Consider the following 17,635-nt stretch of genomic DNA (forward strand, 5'->3'; position numbering starts at 1 on the left):
CTCGGTTCACCCGGTCCAGGGAAGCCCTCCCGCCCCTCAGCCTGGCCTCATCGGACCGCTTTGTGCTTCCCCCCGCAGCAGCCGCACCTCTCCCCGCATCGCAGGCAGGCGCGCAGAGGCAGGTAGCAGCACATGCAGGGCACGAAGAGCGACAGGGCCAGCAGGGCCAACCAGCGGGCGCAGCAGAGCGGGTGTGGGTGGCCCCCCATTGAGTCATCGCACGAACAGGGCTCCCAGAACTCCCCCTCCGAGTCCGACATGCAGTGGTACAGCAGGCTCTCCGCGCACCACACGCAGGTCCACTGGCGGAGGCAGTGCAGCGCCGGGTCGGGGGCGTCCCTGCAGCGGCCCCGCCCGTTCTCCGAGGCGCTGAACACAGAGCGGCAGTAGACGCAGCGAGATGAGCACGACGACGATGCCTGGGGGCACGGGCTGTCGTCGTCGGGCGAGATGGCGCCCGGGTCGCTGCCGCCGGCCCCGCCTCTCTTACGAGTCCGGGAGGCGTGGATGCAGCATGGGGATGGCGAGCCTTTGGCGGGCTCCTGCGGCGAGCCGGCACCTGAGGACACTCCGGACACGGCGTTGGGCATGGACATGCAGGTGGGGGATGACGAGGACAGGCGCTGGGAGGCTTTGCTGTCCAGGCTCACGGTGACCTCGCAGCCGGCCGGCCCCACGCCCGCCAGCTCCTTCTCAAAGCGAACCACGCACAGCTCCGACTTGTCCTGCTGGCTCCCGCCGCCGCCGACCACCACGCCGCCCGTCAGGCCCCCAACCATAGTCCTGGTCGCACCGGCGCGTCTGTAATCCTCGTAACCCCGAGAACCCCACAGGTCCTTGCAAGGGTCCACGCTGCGCAGATCTCCTTCCTCCAGCAGCGAAATGGTGGGCGACAGCGGGGAGAGTGGGGACGAGGCCGGGGGCCCCACAGGAGGAGTGGGTGGAGCTGGAGGCGGCGGTGGAGGCGCCGGGGGGTTCAACACGGTGGTCATTTGAGAGAGCTGGTGCTGTCCCGGCCTGGTGTGGATCTGTGGAGTCAAGTTTATTTGATCAAAGTGCGTTGCACCAGCGGCTAATCAAGAAACAGACAATAAATATTACATTTTGCCAAATTATCAAGCAAAGACGCATCACTGAGCACATTGATCACTTTCTGCTACAAGTGTGTGCAAAGATTGACGATAATCCGCGAACACAATTTCACAATTACAGCCCGTCCATTCACTAAAAATTGTAATTTAAATCACACATTCATAAGTTTATTCATGCAATAAGTCATTAAAAACTCATAGCGCCGCCATCATCATCTTCTTTCTTCCTCTTCTTTCTTCTTCTGTAGCGTTTTATTTTTAGCTTACAGTCTCTGTGTATTAACACCATAAACTGAACTGAGGTCCAACCACAAATTTAACTAATTCTATATCTTCAACACCCTTGTTTAACAAACATAAATACATATGTAAATATATTAAATTCTCTCAGCTAACCTTGTGTGTTTTAGATATTTTATAAGTGCTGTAAGTATGCAGTGTGATTGAGGCTTCCCTAATATCTACCACTTCCTGTTGTCTTCTTCGTCTTTTCCACCAGTGATAACATCCGGTTGCTGATCATGTGACTCGTGATGGAAAATAACTGTTACATTGCAGTTTTGCAAAATACACAAATTTAAATACAGCCAAAAAAACATCTCATCTTAACTTTTTGTCAAAAAATTTGAGTTTTTCGAAAATAAATTTTCAAAATTCCAATTTGTGGAATTAAGTGTTCAATGAAAACACAGCTAATCTTCCACTTCCCGCTAATCAAATCAACTCTAGACTGGTGGGATTTTAGCTTTGATTTAAAGGAACTCAGTGTTTCGACAGTTTTGCAGTTTTCTGGACGTTTGTTCCAGATTTGTGGTGCATAGAAGATGAATGCTGCTTCTCCTCATTTGGTTCTGGGGATGCAGAGGTCTGGAATGTTGATGCAACACAAGCAAATCTTTAAGCCGTTCAGTGATTTATAAACTAACATCCCTATTTTAAAGTCCATTGTCTGAGCTACAGGGAGACGGTGTAGTGCAGAGGGTGTAGGGTTACACGGTGAGTCAGGAACACCATGTACTGCAGCTCTGGATGTAGAAGGTTTCCATCTGAGGAAACTCAAAACTGCGTGAGATGTCCCTCTGAGGCATCGGTATCTGATCCCGGTCCGTAGGACACAATGTCCTGATGGAGTTTGGTGCAAAAGTCTTGAGTCATCCCTCATGTTTTATGCTCTGCTTCCAGGAAGAGAGGCTTTCCTTTAGGCCTAGTCCACACATAATCTAAGAAAATTAATAAACTTTTATCCTTTCATCCGCAAAAAAATGATTATTGATAAAAACTCTAGCCAAAATGGAGACTATTTACGTTTATGTATGTACATATAAACATAAATATATTGAGATCATGTGACAGATAATGACCCAAAATATCCATATAAATTTTTTGACATGATTCCCAATCAGCATCAAATTGTGTTTTATTAACTTTATATTCTAAAATCCTGTTTAAAAGCTCAAAATACACATCTGTCTACACAAATGAAAGTCCTGAAGTGGCACCATGTTTATTTCCTAACAGGAAGTTGTCGTTTTGAAGCAATTTCATTTTAATTTTGCACAACACTGCCCCCTATTGGCATGTTTACAGCAGCACTCAGAGGTGAATTTCTGTTCGATATTATAATTTTTTTATTCTTTTTTTTCATGAAGACCGAGCTGCTTTGGTAATTTTTTCACAAATATTGGATGAGTAAAAGAACTTCACCGTTCTTTATTTGTTGCTTGTTTCTATACTTTTTCTCCAAAGTATCTCCAGTTGTTAGCTGTTAGACAGTCGACCATGAAATTGAAATTACGAAAAATAAATTTGCTTAATGGAAACGCCAATTTAAAAATAAAAAAAAAATACGTTTTTTGATCAAAGGTTGAGGTAGCTTTTCAGCTGTGTTGGCATTAGAGTGTTTCACAAAACTGCAAGAGACACATTTTTTCGACATAAGCGGAGTATCCAGAGTTTAGGGGAACATTTGCAGCAGAGGAACGAGCCGAGATGAGGTTGTGAAGAAGACAGTTTGTCTTCGATCTACCTGAGCAGGTGTGTGACTGGTGACGGCATGGCTGGATCCAAAGCTGAACTCTTCGGGCCGCAGGAAGCAGGTGGAGGAGGACTCGCTTGTTACTATGGTGATCGGCTTGGGAAGCATCTCCTTTCTGCTGTTTGACGACGACTCGCTTCCTGTATGGGACTGGCAAAGTTTGGGCGTCACGTGCTAAAAACCACAGTTTTTGGCGCATGCGCCAAGTACATACTACGTAGTATTTACTTACCACAACGTAGTAAGTACCGTAAATATGGAGATTCATGGTCAAATCTTACTCAACTACAAGCAGGGGCGCTGCCAGGAATCTTGGGCCCCATGACAAAAAATTAGCAGCTGCTGTTGCAATTTTTTGAGTCTATCTGACCCATCAAAAGCTTCACAATTTTAAAGGCTTGCAACGGCCTTGCTTTCTTTGGTCCAATACTAGCACAATATTTACTTCTCATGAATTTTACATGCAACAGTCCGCATACAGTATGCAAGTAGGTTGCTTAAATGTTTTCTATTAGTTTTAGATTACTGAAATGTCTCTCCAACAATCATAGGCAACATGCAAAATATACACGAAGCAATCCACACTTCTCAAAAAATGCGGTGTAGTTGCATTTTATTCAAGCTGCAGTACATAGCTTTAATAAAAAATATGTTTTCTCCATAGTTGATAAAGCTGGCACCATGTTGTGCCAGTTTGTTATGAGACAGATAATCTGTGAAAACAATCAATCTCCTCCACCTCCTCCCTCATCTACTGTTGCTAGGTAAAGTAATGCAACGTTCTGACCAAAACAACCAATCAGAACCAGTAGAAGCGTCTTAGCGCTGTTAATCAACCTCATGTACTCACTGCTAAATGTGCTAGCAAGTGGAAAAACAACTTATCGTTACAGGAAAATTGTTTATTGGCTGTCATTGGTAGCTATGCTAACTAGACTGAGCATTCACAACAAGCTGTGCTAGCTGCAGCATAGCACAGAGCAAGGGGAGGGAGGATGAGCAGCACCACATGAGATTGTGATTGACAGCACTAAAACTCTCCTGTCTCTGATTGGTTGTTTCTAGATAGCACTGGAAGAAGACAAAAGAAATAGATTTTTCACAGATTATCTCTCATACCATACTGTCCCAACATAATGATAGTTTTAACAAATATGTATAATTTAAAAAAAAATAAAAGTTACATACTGCAGCTTTAATTTCACTCAGGAGAGTTCGGGTCAGGAGAGATGTGGGTTAGAGCTGCTGCTGACTGACTCACCTGTTAAGTGGTAAAAGGTACAAGGACACGTTAAGTATATAAATATCTTTGTAATTTCTTTCCTTAATTCATTAAATGTTAGTGAAATGGAGGCAAACAGTCTGTAGCTAAGCTAACTATGCTAAATGGTTGATAATCTCACAGTCTACCCACCTCTCGGAGAAAAACTGGGTTACTCATTGACACTTTTAACTTTTTCTCTCTCTGTCACTCTATTTTTTAAAAATCTAACTTTATTTTTCTTGGCAGCATAGTAAGAGCCACAGTTGTTCTTGTCTTCTACTGACTGCTGCTGAACACCGTAAAGCGCCAAGCAGGAACGAACCATTTCATGCAGATCCGGGGGTTCAGGGCAAATGTGTGCTTTTTGGTCTGGGAGGGGTAACATTTAATTTTTACTGCTAAAAACTATTTTATAATATACAATATAATTAATTTTGTAATTGCCCCCCTCCCCCCCCCCCTTTTTTTTTTTTTTAACATTTCTATGAACAAAATAAAAAATGTGTTGGAATTGTCATAACTTTTCCCCCCTGACTACAAGTACTAAAGTATTTACTTTTACATAAATAAAATAATAATAATAAAATATTTAGGCAAGCAAAGTACACATTATATTTTCTAATATCAGTACATCGCTGTGTTATTTTCTGAGTGTTTTACAGAATCTTGTAACTTCCTGAAATCACATGGTGATGTATTGACATATTGATGCATTCTGCTACAAAACGTCTACACCACATAAAAATGTAATTTAAAAAAAAGAAGAGTTGTTTTCATTTTTTCTTTGCTATTCAAAATGCAACCCTCCTCAACCCCAACCGAAACTGAGTATTAGGGCCATGCTAGGAAAAAATTGTTATAATGGGAATAAAGTAAAATATTATGAGAATAAAGTAATAAAAATACGAGAATAAAGTAAAAATAATATGAGAATAAAGTCAAAATATTAAGAGAATAAAGAAATAATGCTTCACTTCATTTTTAGAATAAAGTCACCTTATTCTTGTTATTTTATATATTTTTTCATTTTCTCAGCATGGCTCTGATTTGCTGTTCAAAGTCATAAGTACTTTGAACTTGTGACTTTACTTTATAAAGTAAAGTATAAACTTACACTTATACTTTACTTTACTCCAATAAAGTAGATATGCTCAAAACATTTACCTAAATACAGCAGTCAAGTAAATATACTGTCTTACTGTCGGATACTGCAAAACAATCAGTGAACCAACAAACTCACAACTTGACCATCGTCTTCAGTGTCCACCTCTTCTGGCGTGGACGACGATGGCGAGTCAGAGCCTGGATGAAAAGAAGAAGCTCGAAGGTTTGTTCAAAGTTAAAACAATGAAATTAAAACGTTGGTGTCTGTGCAGGTGTACCTCTGTCGAGTTTGTCTAAGACGGTCTGCAGCCCTTTTTCAAAGGAGATGGCGTCGGCAGGACTCTGGAAAGTAAGGCCGAACTTCCGGTCCTCGACTCTCCAGTGATGGAAGATGGGATTCACCTTGTTGTACACCAGCCCCCTCTGGACCGCACACTCCAGCACTGGCTGCAGACGCAAACAGCAAGGGTCAGAGGTCAGACCGAGCTCGGCGTGCATAAGTGGGTTCTGCATGTGACTCGTACATGGTTTTTAACAAATTAGAAGCAGAAGCTAGGGCGTAAATCCCATCTCATTATTGGGGGGGAACCATAAACAGGAAAATTACTTAAGAGCAATTTTTGGGGGGTCAGCGAAGTTTCAGTGAAATGTGACGTCAGATATGATTTAAAACGTTTTTAAACCCCATTCAAGCTGCAGGACCAAAACTGACTAGTAATGCATATCAACAAACTATTGAGAAATGAAACTAAAATTCAAATGTTGCTTCTATGCAAATTTTGTTCAGTCTGACTGATCGAATCTCTGCTACACCTTTACAAAGATTTAAGGTTCAGCTTTAATGAGTAACTTCTTTTAATAAAATTCCTCATAAACATCGATTTATTGAAATGGCTCCCAATACAAGTCATGGGATATTTAAATTATAACTTAAGTTGCTTTATTTTTAAGCCTTTTGTAATTTTGCCACATCCTGGATGACTGAAAACCAACAAGTAGATAGAAATGAATATCTGGAGGGTATTATAACTTAAACATAACACTTAAAGCACCAGGGTTTATATAGAAAAATATTCAGATTATATTTCGTGGTTTTAACGGCTCTATGTGGAAGACAGTGAGAAATAAAGGCATAACTTTCTGTTTCTTCTATCTGTTCTCGGCTCCCACACACAGAGCTGGGTCCACTTAATCAGCCCCTCCCTCCCGTTTCAAACTCTTCTAATTAACTAAAAGTTAAAGAGCTAAATATGAATGAGATGTTTGCTACCTTTGACAAAAAAGCTTCAGTCTATGAAAGCAGTGTAGCAGTTTTGCTAATGAGGCAGCTTATCATGATTCAGCCAATGAAATAACGAACTGCAGTCTGGTTTTATTGTTAAATTGTTAACAAATGTTTCTTATTGAGCAGTGAAAGTAAATAAAAAGTATTACATGTCTTTTGCTTTAAGTATTTACTTACTGGAGGGCTTGATGTTTGTGCTGCAGAGCCACAGCTAACAGCTAGCCCCTCACTTCAGTGGCTCCTCCTACACTTTGGACTGAACCATTGTTCTAATAATGGTAGGGGGGCCTAAAAATGAATTCTTATTTTTTTTCTGAGATAAATGGCAGATTTATTTCGTTCTTTGTTTCTTTTGCCTTTTCATATTGATATTATTTAAATGCAAATGTTCCTTCAATGATTTTTTTTGGAGGGGACAATTCTAGACTTTTCCCAGATTGGGGGGGTCCGGGCCCCTCCAACCCCCCCGGGATTTACGCCTATGATCAGAAGGTGTGAATGTAGTTAGATTTAGTTTATTTATATAAACATTTTCACATTCACAATTCAAATACCATGATATATATATTTAGATAAATGTTTGCAAAGGATGTAGACAGAAGTATAAACTTATTTAGTCCTATCACCTTTCTTTTGTCACATTATTCTTTATTTAAATAAAAAATATATATGTAAAAATAATTAGTTAAAAAATAAAATTATTTCACAACAGAGACATCCAAGTGGTTTCTTTCAGTCAAACGTACATTCACCAAAAACAAACCGTTTTATGGGAATGGAGTTGATTTCCTATCATCAACATTGATTCCTCTACCAAATAACTATTTAAAGGGGAAGTGTTATAATGTTTCCAGACATAACGCCATTTCATAGCACAATCAAGTAACTATGTTAACTTAAATTAAAAAGTGCTACATATATCAAATATGGCTTAAAAAATTGACTACCTGATTAATGCCATGAAGTTGGGCCTCTGTCTCTTTAAAAACTCCTTCTCTTTCTGAAACTCCGCCTCCTGGAAGTCATCACAACATGGCTCCTCTATTAACCTTTTAGCTTTTACTACTCAGTGTTTCTCTGAGAAGTAGCTCCTATAATGAGATCAGCAGATTTAGGTAAAGCTAAAAAAAAAACAAAAAAAAACTGTCGGTTTTACATGATACTGCCCTGATACTTTACCTAAGAATTTTGTTCAGAATGGATGGATACTAAGTGGGCTTGAATTCACAACAGGTTTGTTGTTTGGCACCCATTTGGTTGCCTGAATCCAAGCCCTTCCTCTGGAAACTCTATGGAGGTCTTAGCTACAAATTGATTCCAAGTTAGCTCCCATATGGGTCCCAACTTTCTCCCGTAGTTGTCCTAAATCCATCCTGTACGAGTAATTACCTTATGCTAAAGGTGAAGCATGTGGCTTTGGTTATTACAGCTGGAAACTAGAGATCAGGCTGAAATGAGGTGCAGTGATGGACTCTGAACGTTCAGAGCCACATAAAGACAGTTACAAAGTCGACCTTCTATCACCTCAAGAACATTTCCAGGATTAGAGGACTAATGTGTTAGCAAGAGAAACTCATCCATGAGTTTATCTTTAGTAGCATCGATTCCTGCAACAGTGTCTTTATAGATCTGCATAAGCTGCAGCTGATTCTGAACGCTGCTGCTGGTGTTCTGACTAAAACCAGGAAGTTAGAGCACATCATCCAGTTCTCAAGCCCCAAACTGGTTTCCTATAGCTCAGAGAGTAGAGTTTAAAACACTGCTGCTAGTTTATAAATCACTGTAACAATACATTAAAGATCTGCTGCCGTTGTCATAGCAACCTTCCAGACCTCTCGGGTTTTCTGGTTCTGGGTCTGGTCTGCATTCCCAGAACCAGAACCAAACAAGGAGAAGCAGCATTCAGATTCCACACACCACAAATCTGGAACAAACTTAAAGAAAACTGCAAAACAGCTGAAACACTGAGTTCCTTTAAGTCAAGGTTTCATTTTATTAATATAAATGCGATTTTATGGTCATCCATTGATCATATAATCGCACAAATTACATGTTTTTTACATTAAATTACTGATTGTTTGATCAGTCATTTACCAAGTACTTTTTTACTCTACTTTTTACTTCTACTTCAGTAAAAATACTGTCTGTTGAAGTAGTGCTACGTTTGGCTACTCTACCTGCCTCTGAATGTCGCTACAGTCTTTAGGTCAGGGGTGTCCAAATCTTTTGACATGTTAACCAAAATTATTGACTCAAATGAGTCATTGGTCAAAAAACCCCAACATAAAATCAGGCAAATAAAGTAGCAAAAATTTTTTATGTTTAATTTATTGCAGATTCAAAACTTTTATGACCGTGTATTGGGACCATTGTAAATAATAATAATAATAATAATAATAATAAAATACATTTTCACCAAAAGCTACAGAAATTATGTAATTTCAAAATTCTTCCAGATTTTTTTTTTTTTGACATTTTCTGAGTTTCAAAAGAAAAAAAACAAAAAAATTCAACATTTAAAATTCAGAAATTTTCTTTCAAAACGCTTCCTATTTTTACTTAAATGTAATTTAAAAAAAACAAATAAAGCTGATTTGGCTTTGAGGCAAAAGTCTCTGGATAAACATGTTTTTTACCTTTTGAGAAGACAAATCATTTGTAAGAAAATTACGTTGCTGATCATTTTAAAACTCTCCGCCTGCATCTGTTGGCCAAAGATGTTTCATTTTTGAATTGCAGTTGGGGACCACACAAAATCACTCTAAGGGCTACAAATGGCCTGCGGGCCACACCTTGGACACCCCTGCTTTAGGTGGTGTTGACGTGCCTCCATAACACACGCACACACTCACTGCTCGGTCGCGCAGGCGCTCTCCTCGGATGATGTACTCCCTGCGCCCCCTGCCGTCGAGGCTCCGCCCCTTGCATATGACCACGTGACTGAGCCCGCCTCCTCCGAGGGGCACCCAACCGCCACTGGAGTCATCACGTGTCATCACCACCGCACGAACACGCACACTGGCGGGAAACAGACCACAAAGCGGTGATTATACCGTAATAAACACTTAAAAACAGTTTTAGAAATGTTGAAATTACATACAGTATATATTTTATTAGGTTAGATACTTGTTTTGATGCTAAAGCTAACTTTAGCGCTACTTTATTTTATTTTTTTTACATAAATTCCCAACTGTAGTTACTACTTTGCGTTGTTATTTTTGCAATAGCCAAAATATTAATGCTGCCAATAAGAACAAAGGCATATTTGGGATATTTTTGATAGAAAACAAAAAGAAAACAAGAAGGAGTAAATTTCTACCAAAAAAAAAAAACTCCTACGTTTTGAGATTTAGCTCAGAAAAATACGAACATTTCTGAGTTTCAAAAATTTACAAGAATAATACTGAATTTTTTTTTTTTAGCTTAATTTCAGAAAAATTTTAGAAAAAAATAAAAGAAAATTCTGAGCTACAAAAAAATTGTAGCTCAGTAAAAAAAAAAAAAAAAGAAAGATTTTTTTTACAAGAAAAAAAATCTGAAATTTTAAGATTAAACTCAGAAATTTTCAAGAAAATAGTGGAAATTTCAGGGCTGAAAAGTTTTGACACTAAATTTGTGTCGAATTTTTTTTTCTTGCAATTTGTTTTACTTTTCTAGAAAATTTTGGAGATTAATCTCAAAATATCTGAGATATTTATTTTTTTGGCTGAAATTTACTCCTCCTTTTTTTGTGTCTATGGCTCTCATACGCCACTGAAGATAAGCAATGTTTACCGATATTATGCATATTTTATTCATTTAAACATCGGGTAAATGAGATGAAACTGACTCTCTGCTTCAGGTAAACATCCCATAATCCTTTGCTCCATCATTATAACTGTCACCAAACAAATACCACAGAAACACAAATGTAAATAAATGTTGGTTGTTAATATTAGCCCAGTTTTATTAATCGGACTGATATTGATGTGTTAAAAAATAACTAATATCATCAGATATTAATGCTAATATATTGTGTGTCCTTTTGAAATTTAACCATCCAACACCTTAAATTAAGCTAATATATTTATGTATGACTCGATATTCAAGATTAGTGTTTCTCAAAGTGAGGGGCGCGGCCACAAGGGGGCGATATGTGTGCCCCAAAAAGTTAAATCATAAATTTTAAATGTATTTAAATGTATCAAATATATATAATTTATTAAAATGTTATTTAACATGTTCATCTTTTTGATGCTAGCATAGGAGATGGAAATGAAAAAGGAAAAGTTTCTGACAGGAAAGAGATGGAGGAAACCATCCAACATCCTCGCTGTTCAGGTCAGTTCTGCAAAAAACCCTAAAAACTCCTGGTCAGAAAAATCAGAAGGTAAAAGGCAGCACAATCAAAATGATAAAAATGTCCAAAAATTATGTTTCTTCACATATTTTGTATTTCTTGTCTGATGCTGTTTGGGAGCTGCTGTTTAAGATCATCAAAATTACTTTAAAAGAACAACAAGTTCTGGTCGAGCTGAAAAACATTCACTGACAGGAAGAGGCAACCAAACAGAAACAATGACCAAATCTGGGCATTAAGAAAAAACCAACTCTGCAGGAAATCTTAATCTCAGCTCTAGAAACTAAGATGGAGACCAGCAAGCATCTAAGCCGTATGTAGTTAGTTTCACTTTTCATGTGTTTAATTTATGATAGAAACCATGAACAAGATCATCAACACCAACAGGAAACTGGACAGGAAGGACAGGAAGTGCTAAAACTCTTATTTTCCGTGTCGCATCCTGCTCCTCTGGAAGTCATCAACTATTTTTTATAATCCAGAGATTTCATTTCTTTAACAGCTAAACATTTCCTTTATTGAATATTTTCATTTTCAGATGAACCACTATGGTTACACAGTTTGTTGCTCTGTCATATTTATCTCTTCTTTTTCATACTTCTATTTTTGATCTGTATATATGTAGGTCTACAGTGCTCAGGCTTTAAAGGTTATAAAATGAAAGGAATGAGATATAATAGATGATTTTTCCAGATCTAATGTGACATTTATCCAATAAAATTCTACTGAAAAACAAACAAATCTGTTACAAAATGTGAAAAAGCTGGAACAATCTAAGTGTAAAGCTTTAAGCTCATATTGTTTTATCAACCTTTTTGAATAAATCTTGCTCCAAAGAGATTGGAGAAATCTTTTTGCTCCAATCTTCCACAAAAGATTGGAGCAAATTTTAGAAATGTCCAAATTGGTTGTTTCTCCAATTTCATGATGTAGAGATAAAACAGGAGCTGTGTGGAGGAATCCAAGATACCGACAGAAACATTTAAATAGTTGGTTATAACCTACATTTTACAGCAACCAGAAAACATCCAGAGTAAAATCTCCCAGAAGGTTCTGATGAAACCAAACTCAAACTTTGAACCACAATTGCAAAATAAAACATCGCCATGCAGATTGAAACTCGTCAGAAAACCAGAGGCGCCTCCTGAAGAATCGGACATTTTGTGTAATTTAGTGAGACTAACTGTAGATTTGGGATGCTGACAGAATCTCACCAGCAGTAAAAACTGTGTTTATAACAACATATTATTTTATAGATGCAGACTTTTGTAATCAGATTCATTTCTTTTTTTACATCTTTCCCTCACAACTTCCAGCTGTTTTATGAAAAACAGAATTAAATGCATTTATTTCTCCCTTTAAAAGCAACTGAAACATTTTCCTAATTTCTTATGTTTACAAAGGAAGTGGTCACAGCTGCAGTTTAAAGCTGAGTCACTGCAAAAACACTAATCTTACCAAGTAATTTTAATTTAGTTTCTAGTGCAAATATCTTTGTTACTTGAAATAAGATGAAACTAACTCATTAGTAACTTTTAAGCAAGAAACAGGAGATTATTTTAACTGAATAGATCTTTAATATTGATGAAAAAGTTCTGGTTCTCTGCAGATTATTTCATTTGTGACACGGGAAAAATATATTTTTATAAGTGAAATAATCACATCCAGAACTTTTTCTTATTTATTTAAAATAAGCTCCTATATTTTGCTGAAAACTTATTAAAAGTCAGTTTTGTCTAATTTCAAGTAACTGAAATATTTGCACTAGAAATACTTGATAAGATTTTGTGATTTTGCAGTGATCTATAAATGCTGTTTATTACTTTGTTTCTAAACTGTCAGTTTCTTTGTTTCGCCAGTTTTGAGTTTGAAGTGATGTGCTTTGGGTAGTTTAAGCTTAAAAACGTCGTTCAGGAAACAAAAACAGTATTTATAAACGAAGCTGCTTATGAACGAAAGATCAAATATTGACAGGAAGAGATGTTTTAATAATGTGAATCCATAGAAAACAAGCTGGTTTTGTCCGAGTTTTTACAGAAATTGACCCAAAATCAACTCAAGATTTTTACAGGAATGGTCCAACTTTAGAGAAATCAAGTAAAACATACGTATATACAGCTCTGGAGAACATTAAGAGACCACTTAAGATTATCAGTTTGTCTGATTTTACTCTTTATAGGTTTATGTTTGAGTGAAATGAACATTATTCTTTTATTCTATGAACTACTGACAACATCTCTCTGAAATTCAAAACAGAAATTTTGTATTTTTTTGCAGAAAATGACGAAAAAGAAGCAGCGCTTTCAGACCTCAAATAATGCAAAGAGAAAAAAAACAAGTTCATATTCATTTAGAAACAACAATATTAATGTTTTAACTCAGGAAGAGTCAGAAATCAGTATTTGGTGGAAAAACCAGGAAGTTTTCAACAGGGTTCAGTGCTGTGGGCTCTTAGTTGTTTTTAATATATATAAATATATTTATTTATATACATATATACCAAATATATACCAAGTATATACTAAATTATTTCCAAAGCATGTCATTCTTTCTGGGTGCTTAACAATTTGCTGTTTTATTTTCCCAAATCAAACTAACAAATTTCAATTTTTCTCTTGCAATTTACATTTTTTTCAAATTGCTGTTGAACATTCACATTTTACAGTGCACATAAATCCTGAAACAGTTGAATAATACCAATAAAAAAAAAATAAAACCGCATCCATGGGGATTTCTGTATGAATGGAGACGCAACATGGCAACATTCACACAAAGAGCTGCTGGATTTCTGTCTGTGTTGCTTTAAAGGGCCTCCCAGTTCATTTTCTCCTCATTCTGACGCGTTATTTTTACCCCCAACCCGCTAAAAAAACCCAAAAAACAATAATCTGTAAAGAAAAAAAAAAACGGGCTGTGAAATGTGGAAGCAAATGGACAGAGAGTCCGCCGAGGAGGACGGGACTGGGAGGAGGGAGGAAGAATGAGTCTCTCCCACATAGAGACGTATCAATGAACGCACCCAGTCGACATCAGAGGCCCAGGCATTCTTGCAAAGCGGCAAAAATAAATAAATAAAAGAGCAGCACACTCGCCATTCGGATGAATAATTCAGAGCCGCATTTTCCCCCAACATATGAATGAAATCCACGCAGAAATTCGTCATTTTTTCCCTCCATATTCTCGCATCTCGCTTGTTTTCATTTTATTGTCGTGTTTTAATTGTTGCAGCTGCTCTGTCTCCATTCCGCCCCTGCTGCTCGGACTCATTAACACACCCCGATATTATGTTATATGTTTTTATGAATGGGACCGGGCTTCGTGTTCGCACTGCGCCTTCAGACATGCAGCAGAAATAAAGGCCGCCATCGCAAGAATAACAACAATAAAAGCAACAAGCGTCGGGCCTAAAGGTGGGAACGAGAGAAGGATCCGGAGGAGAAATGAAAAGAGAGGAACGAGTGGGTGAGAGGATGGAGAGAGGAAACCAGAGAGAGATGGGGGGAGGGGGCCGATTAGAAAAGGGAAGAATGAGAGGAGGGGTGAGAATAAGGGAGAGCGAGGGAGGGAGAGAGAGAGAGGGAAAAAATCACATTTCATTCATAAAGTTTGGCTTTAAAAATCATAATGAAACCCCGAGACACGTTGATAAAAATCACAACGCCTCCATCCCTCCTTCATCCCACTTTCATGACGCGATGCTGGCCCTTAAACTCCTCTTTTTTCCTCCTCCTTTCTCCCCGTCATGCATTTTACACACTGGCTGATTTCGGGATTGTTTTTAAAGCAAGGCGCAGCAGAATCAGAACCGTTGCATGGCTTCGGGTTTGGCTTTTAAAACGCGCTCTTTCTCACTCTGTGTTTGTGTGTGTGTGTGTGTGTGTGTGTGTGTGTGTGTGTGTGTGTGTGTGTGTGTGTGTGTGTGTGTGTGTGTGTGTGTGTGTGTGTTGAGTGTGTGTTGGGTGTGTGTTGAGTGTGTGTTGAGTGTGTGTGTCTCCTTTTTCTGGCGTGTAATGAACGAGCGGCGGCTCCCGCATGAATGTGGCCGCACATTTATCCCACAGTGGCGTGGATGTCTCGGGTGTGGGGTGTATGCTGTTGATCCAGGACTACGTAATGGTGTTTTGTATTCTCGGCTGCTCGCTGAGCTGCACAGCGCCGACCGCTAACAGCCCAGGATGCTGCTGCTGCTGCTGCTTGTTCCTGTGGAAATGAGGGATGTAAGGAATAAAAATAAGGACTTACTCGCCCTCCATGGCTCGGTGTTGCCCGCCGCTTGCAGCAGCCCACCCCCAGGCTCTCCTCTCTCCCTCTTCTTTTTATTCCTCCTTTCAGGAAACACTCAGACTCGCTTCACATTCTCTCTCCATCTGCTCTCATTTTCCTAATCTTCCTCTCTCTCGCTCTCTCTCTCTCTTACTCTCTCCACCTTGATGTCGTTTCGGTGTATCAGGATAGGCTTGAGGTTGCAGCAGCCATTTTCCGCTGGCAGCATCCTCCCTCCCTCCCTCCCTCCCTCCCTGCCTCCTCTTCCTCCCTCTCTTCCTCTCCCTCTACCTGCCCTGTGCCAGCACATCCGCACTAATCATTGACAGCATCTCCTCTCTTGGTGGGCCGCTCACTTCCCCACAGCTCACTGTAAATGATCGGAAATGTGAGCCGAGCTGGTTTTATATCTGCTGGTGTCATAAAGCATGAATGACCTCTGGTTGATCCTCCGAAAAAAAAAAAAAAAAACGACAGAAGCCTCAGATTTTATTTTAATTTAAATAAAAATATCTATAAATATTTCCGTTTTATTTTATTTATTTATTTTTTTTTTAATTGCATGTAGGAGGGAAATAACTCTTCCTGTAGTCATTAATGGAGTGAAGGTTTCAGAACCGCGGACAGCGACAGGCGGCGCTCCTTACTGCGCATGCGCAGTAGGAACTTCATTCTACACAGTTAAATTCATTCCTTTTGGACTTTTTCAATGTTTTTGAAATGGTTTCATGTAACAAACCAAAAGATAGCAATTTATAATTGTGAGACGGATAATTAATAAAGCATCTGAAAAGTGTGGCATGCGTTTATATTCAGGAAACATGAATGACCTCTGGTTGATACTCCGAAAAAAACGACAGAAACAATATATTTTATTTTACAATTTAAAAAATGTCTATAAATATTTTTGTTTTATTTTTTTAAACATGCTTGAAAATTGCATGTAGGAGGAAAATAAATGTAGTAAATGGAGTGAAGGTTTCAGCACCGCGGACAGCGACCGGCGGCGCTCCTTACTGCGCCTGCGCAGTAAGGAGCTTTATTCAACGGTTAAATTCAAACCTCCTGAACTTTTTCAATGCGTTTTTCTTTTCGGGACCTTGTGTAATGGACTAAAAGAAGGTGACGTCTAAATGTGAACTGGATGAATAATAATACATCTGAATAGTGTGGCATGCATTTGTATTCATCAAACATGAATAACCTTTGATTGGTCCTCCGAAAATGACCAAAGTTACATATTTTATTACAAATTTTAAAAATATAAATCAATATTTTTGTTTTATATTTTAAATAGTTAAAAATGGTGATTATTTTGCCTGTAGGAGGAAAATAACTCTTTCTATACCAATTAATGGAGTAATGAAGTATTTTTTTTAAATATGTATAAATATATTTGTTTTATTTAATAATAGTTTTAAAATTATGATTAATTTTCCTGTAGCAGGAAAATAATTCATATTATTCAAGACCTAGCTTCTCCCCCACAACCTCCCCGCTCAGCTCCTTCAGACTAGCCAGCAGCAATTAGCAAACCCCTGGAGGAACTGAGCTCATTGTAGGAGACACTTCTCAGTGAAACGCTGGTAAAAACATTAATGGGTTAACATAGGAGCCATGTTATGGTGACTTCCTGAAGGTGGAGTTTCAGAATGAGCAGGAGTTTTTAAAGAGACAGAGACCCAATTCCAAGGTATTGAAGTAGGAAGTAACATTTCTGTTAAGTCATATCTGATATATGTAGCATTTTTAAAACAACTTAAGCTAACATAGTAACTTGATTGTGCTATAAAATGTCGCTATGTGTCTGGAAAACATATAATGCCGCCCCTTTAGGTGGTTATTTGGTGGAAGAATCAATGTTGATGGTAGAAATGGAGTGAAACTGACTCCACCACTGTGAAGATGGTTTGTTTGTTTGTTTTAAAGAACTGACGTCTGTCCTTTATCTCTCTGCTGTGAAAAAAATTATATCTATATACTGTAGATATATATGTATATAGATATACATGTATATCTATATACATATAGATATAGAAAAGAAAGGAGGTAGGATTAAATAAGTTCATTCTTCTGCCTACCTCTCAAACAAATGGTTTTCTAAATATATATCATAATATTTGAATTGTGGATGTGAATATGGTCGAGATAAAGTAAAACTTAAAATGTGAAAATGAAACACTAAATTTGCACCTTCTGCTTATAATTTGTTAAAAACATTTAGTGAATCTCCTGCAGGAACTTTTCTGAGTTC

At 38.4% G+C, this 17,635-nt stretch overlaps 1 protein-coding gene across 1 annotated transcript; it reads right to left on the reverse strand.

Moving 5' to 3' along the window:
• Positions 1 to 34: 34 nt before the first annotated feature.
• On the reverse strand, positions 35 to 15,604 carry LOC102236047 (sprouty-related, EVH1 domain-containing protein 2). Its single transcript, XM_023351972.1, has 6 exons — positions 15,361 to 15,604; positions 9,632 to 9,797; positions 5,773 to 5,941; positions 5,631 to 5,692; positions 3,118 to 3,276; positions 35 to 1,028 (listed from the first exon to the last, which is right to left on the reverse strand). The coding sequence occupies exons 1-6, from the start codon at positions 15,369 to 15,371 to the stop codon at positions 48 to 50; spliced, it is 1,548 nt and encodes a 515-aa protein (XP_023207740.1). The 5' UTR covers positions 15,372 to 15,604; the 3' UTR covers positions 35 to 47.
• Positions 15,605 to 17,635: the final 2,031 nt, after the last annotated feature.

The sequence above is a fragment of the Xiphophorus maculatus genome, chromosome 18 (assembly GCF_002775205.1).
Source record: "Xiphophorus maculatus strain JP 163 A chromosome 18, X_maculatus-5.0-male, whole genome shotgun sequence".
In the NCBI taxonomy this organism is placed as follows: domain Eukaryota; kingdom Metazoa; phylum Chordata; class Actinopteri; order Cyprinodontiformes; family Poeciliidae; genus Xiphophorus; species Xiphophorus maculatus.

What these genes read in the sequence shown, in the direction of transcription:
- LOC102236047 (XM_023351972.1), bottom strand. An exon ending in CTTAGACAAACTCGACAGAG is followed by an intron (nt 5,693 to 5,772) that starts GTACACCTGCAC and finishes CTTTTCATCCAG; the next exon opens with GCTCTGACTCGCCATCGTCG. An exon ending in CCAGTCACACACCTGCTCAG is followed by an intron (nt 1,029 to 3,117) that starts GTAGATCGAAGA and finishes TTGACTCCACAG; the next exon opens with ATCCACACCAGGCCGGGACA.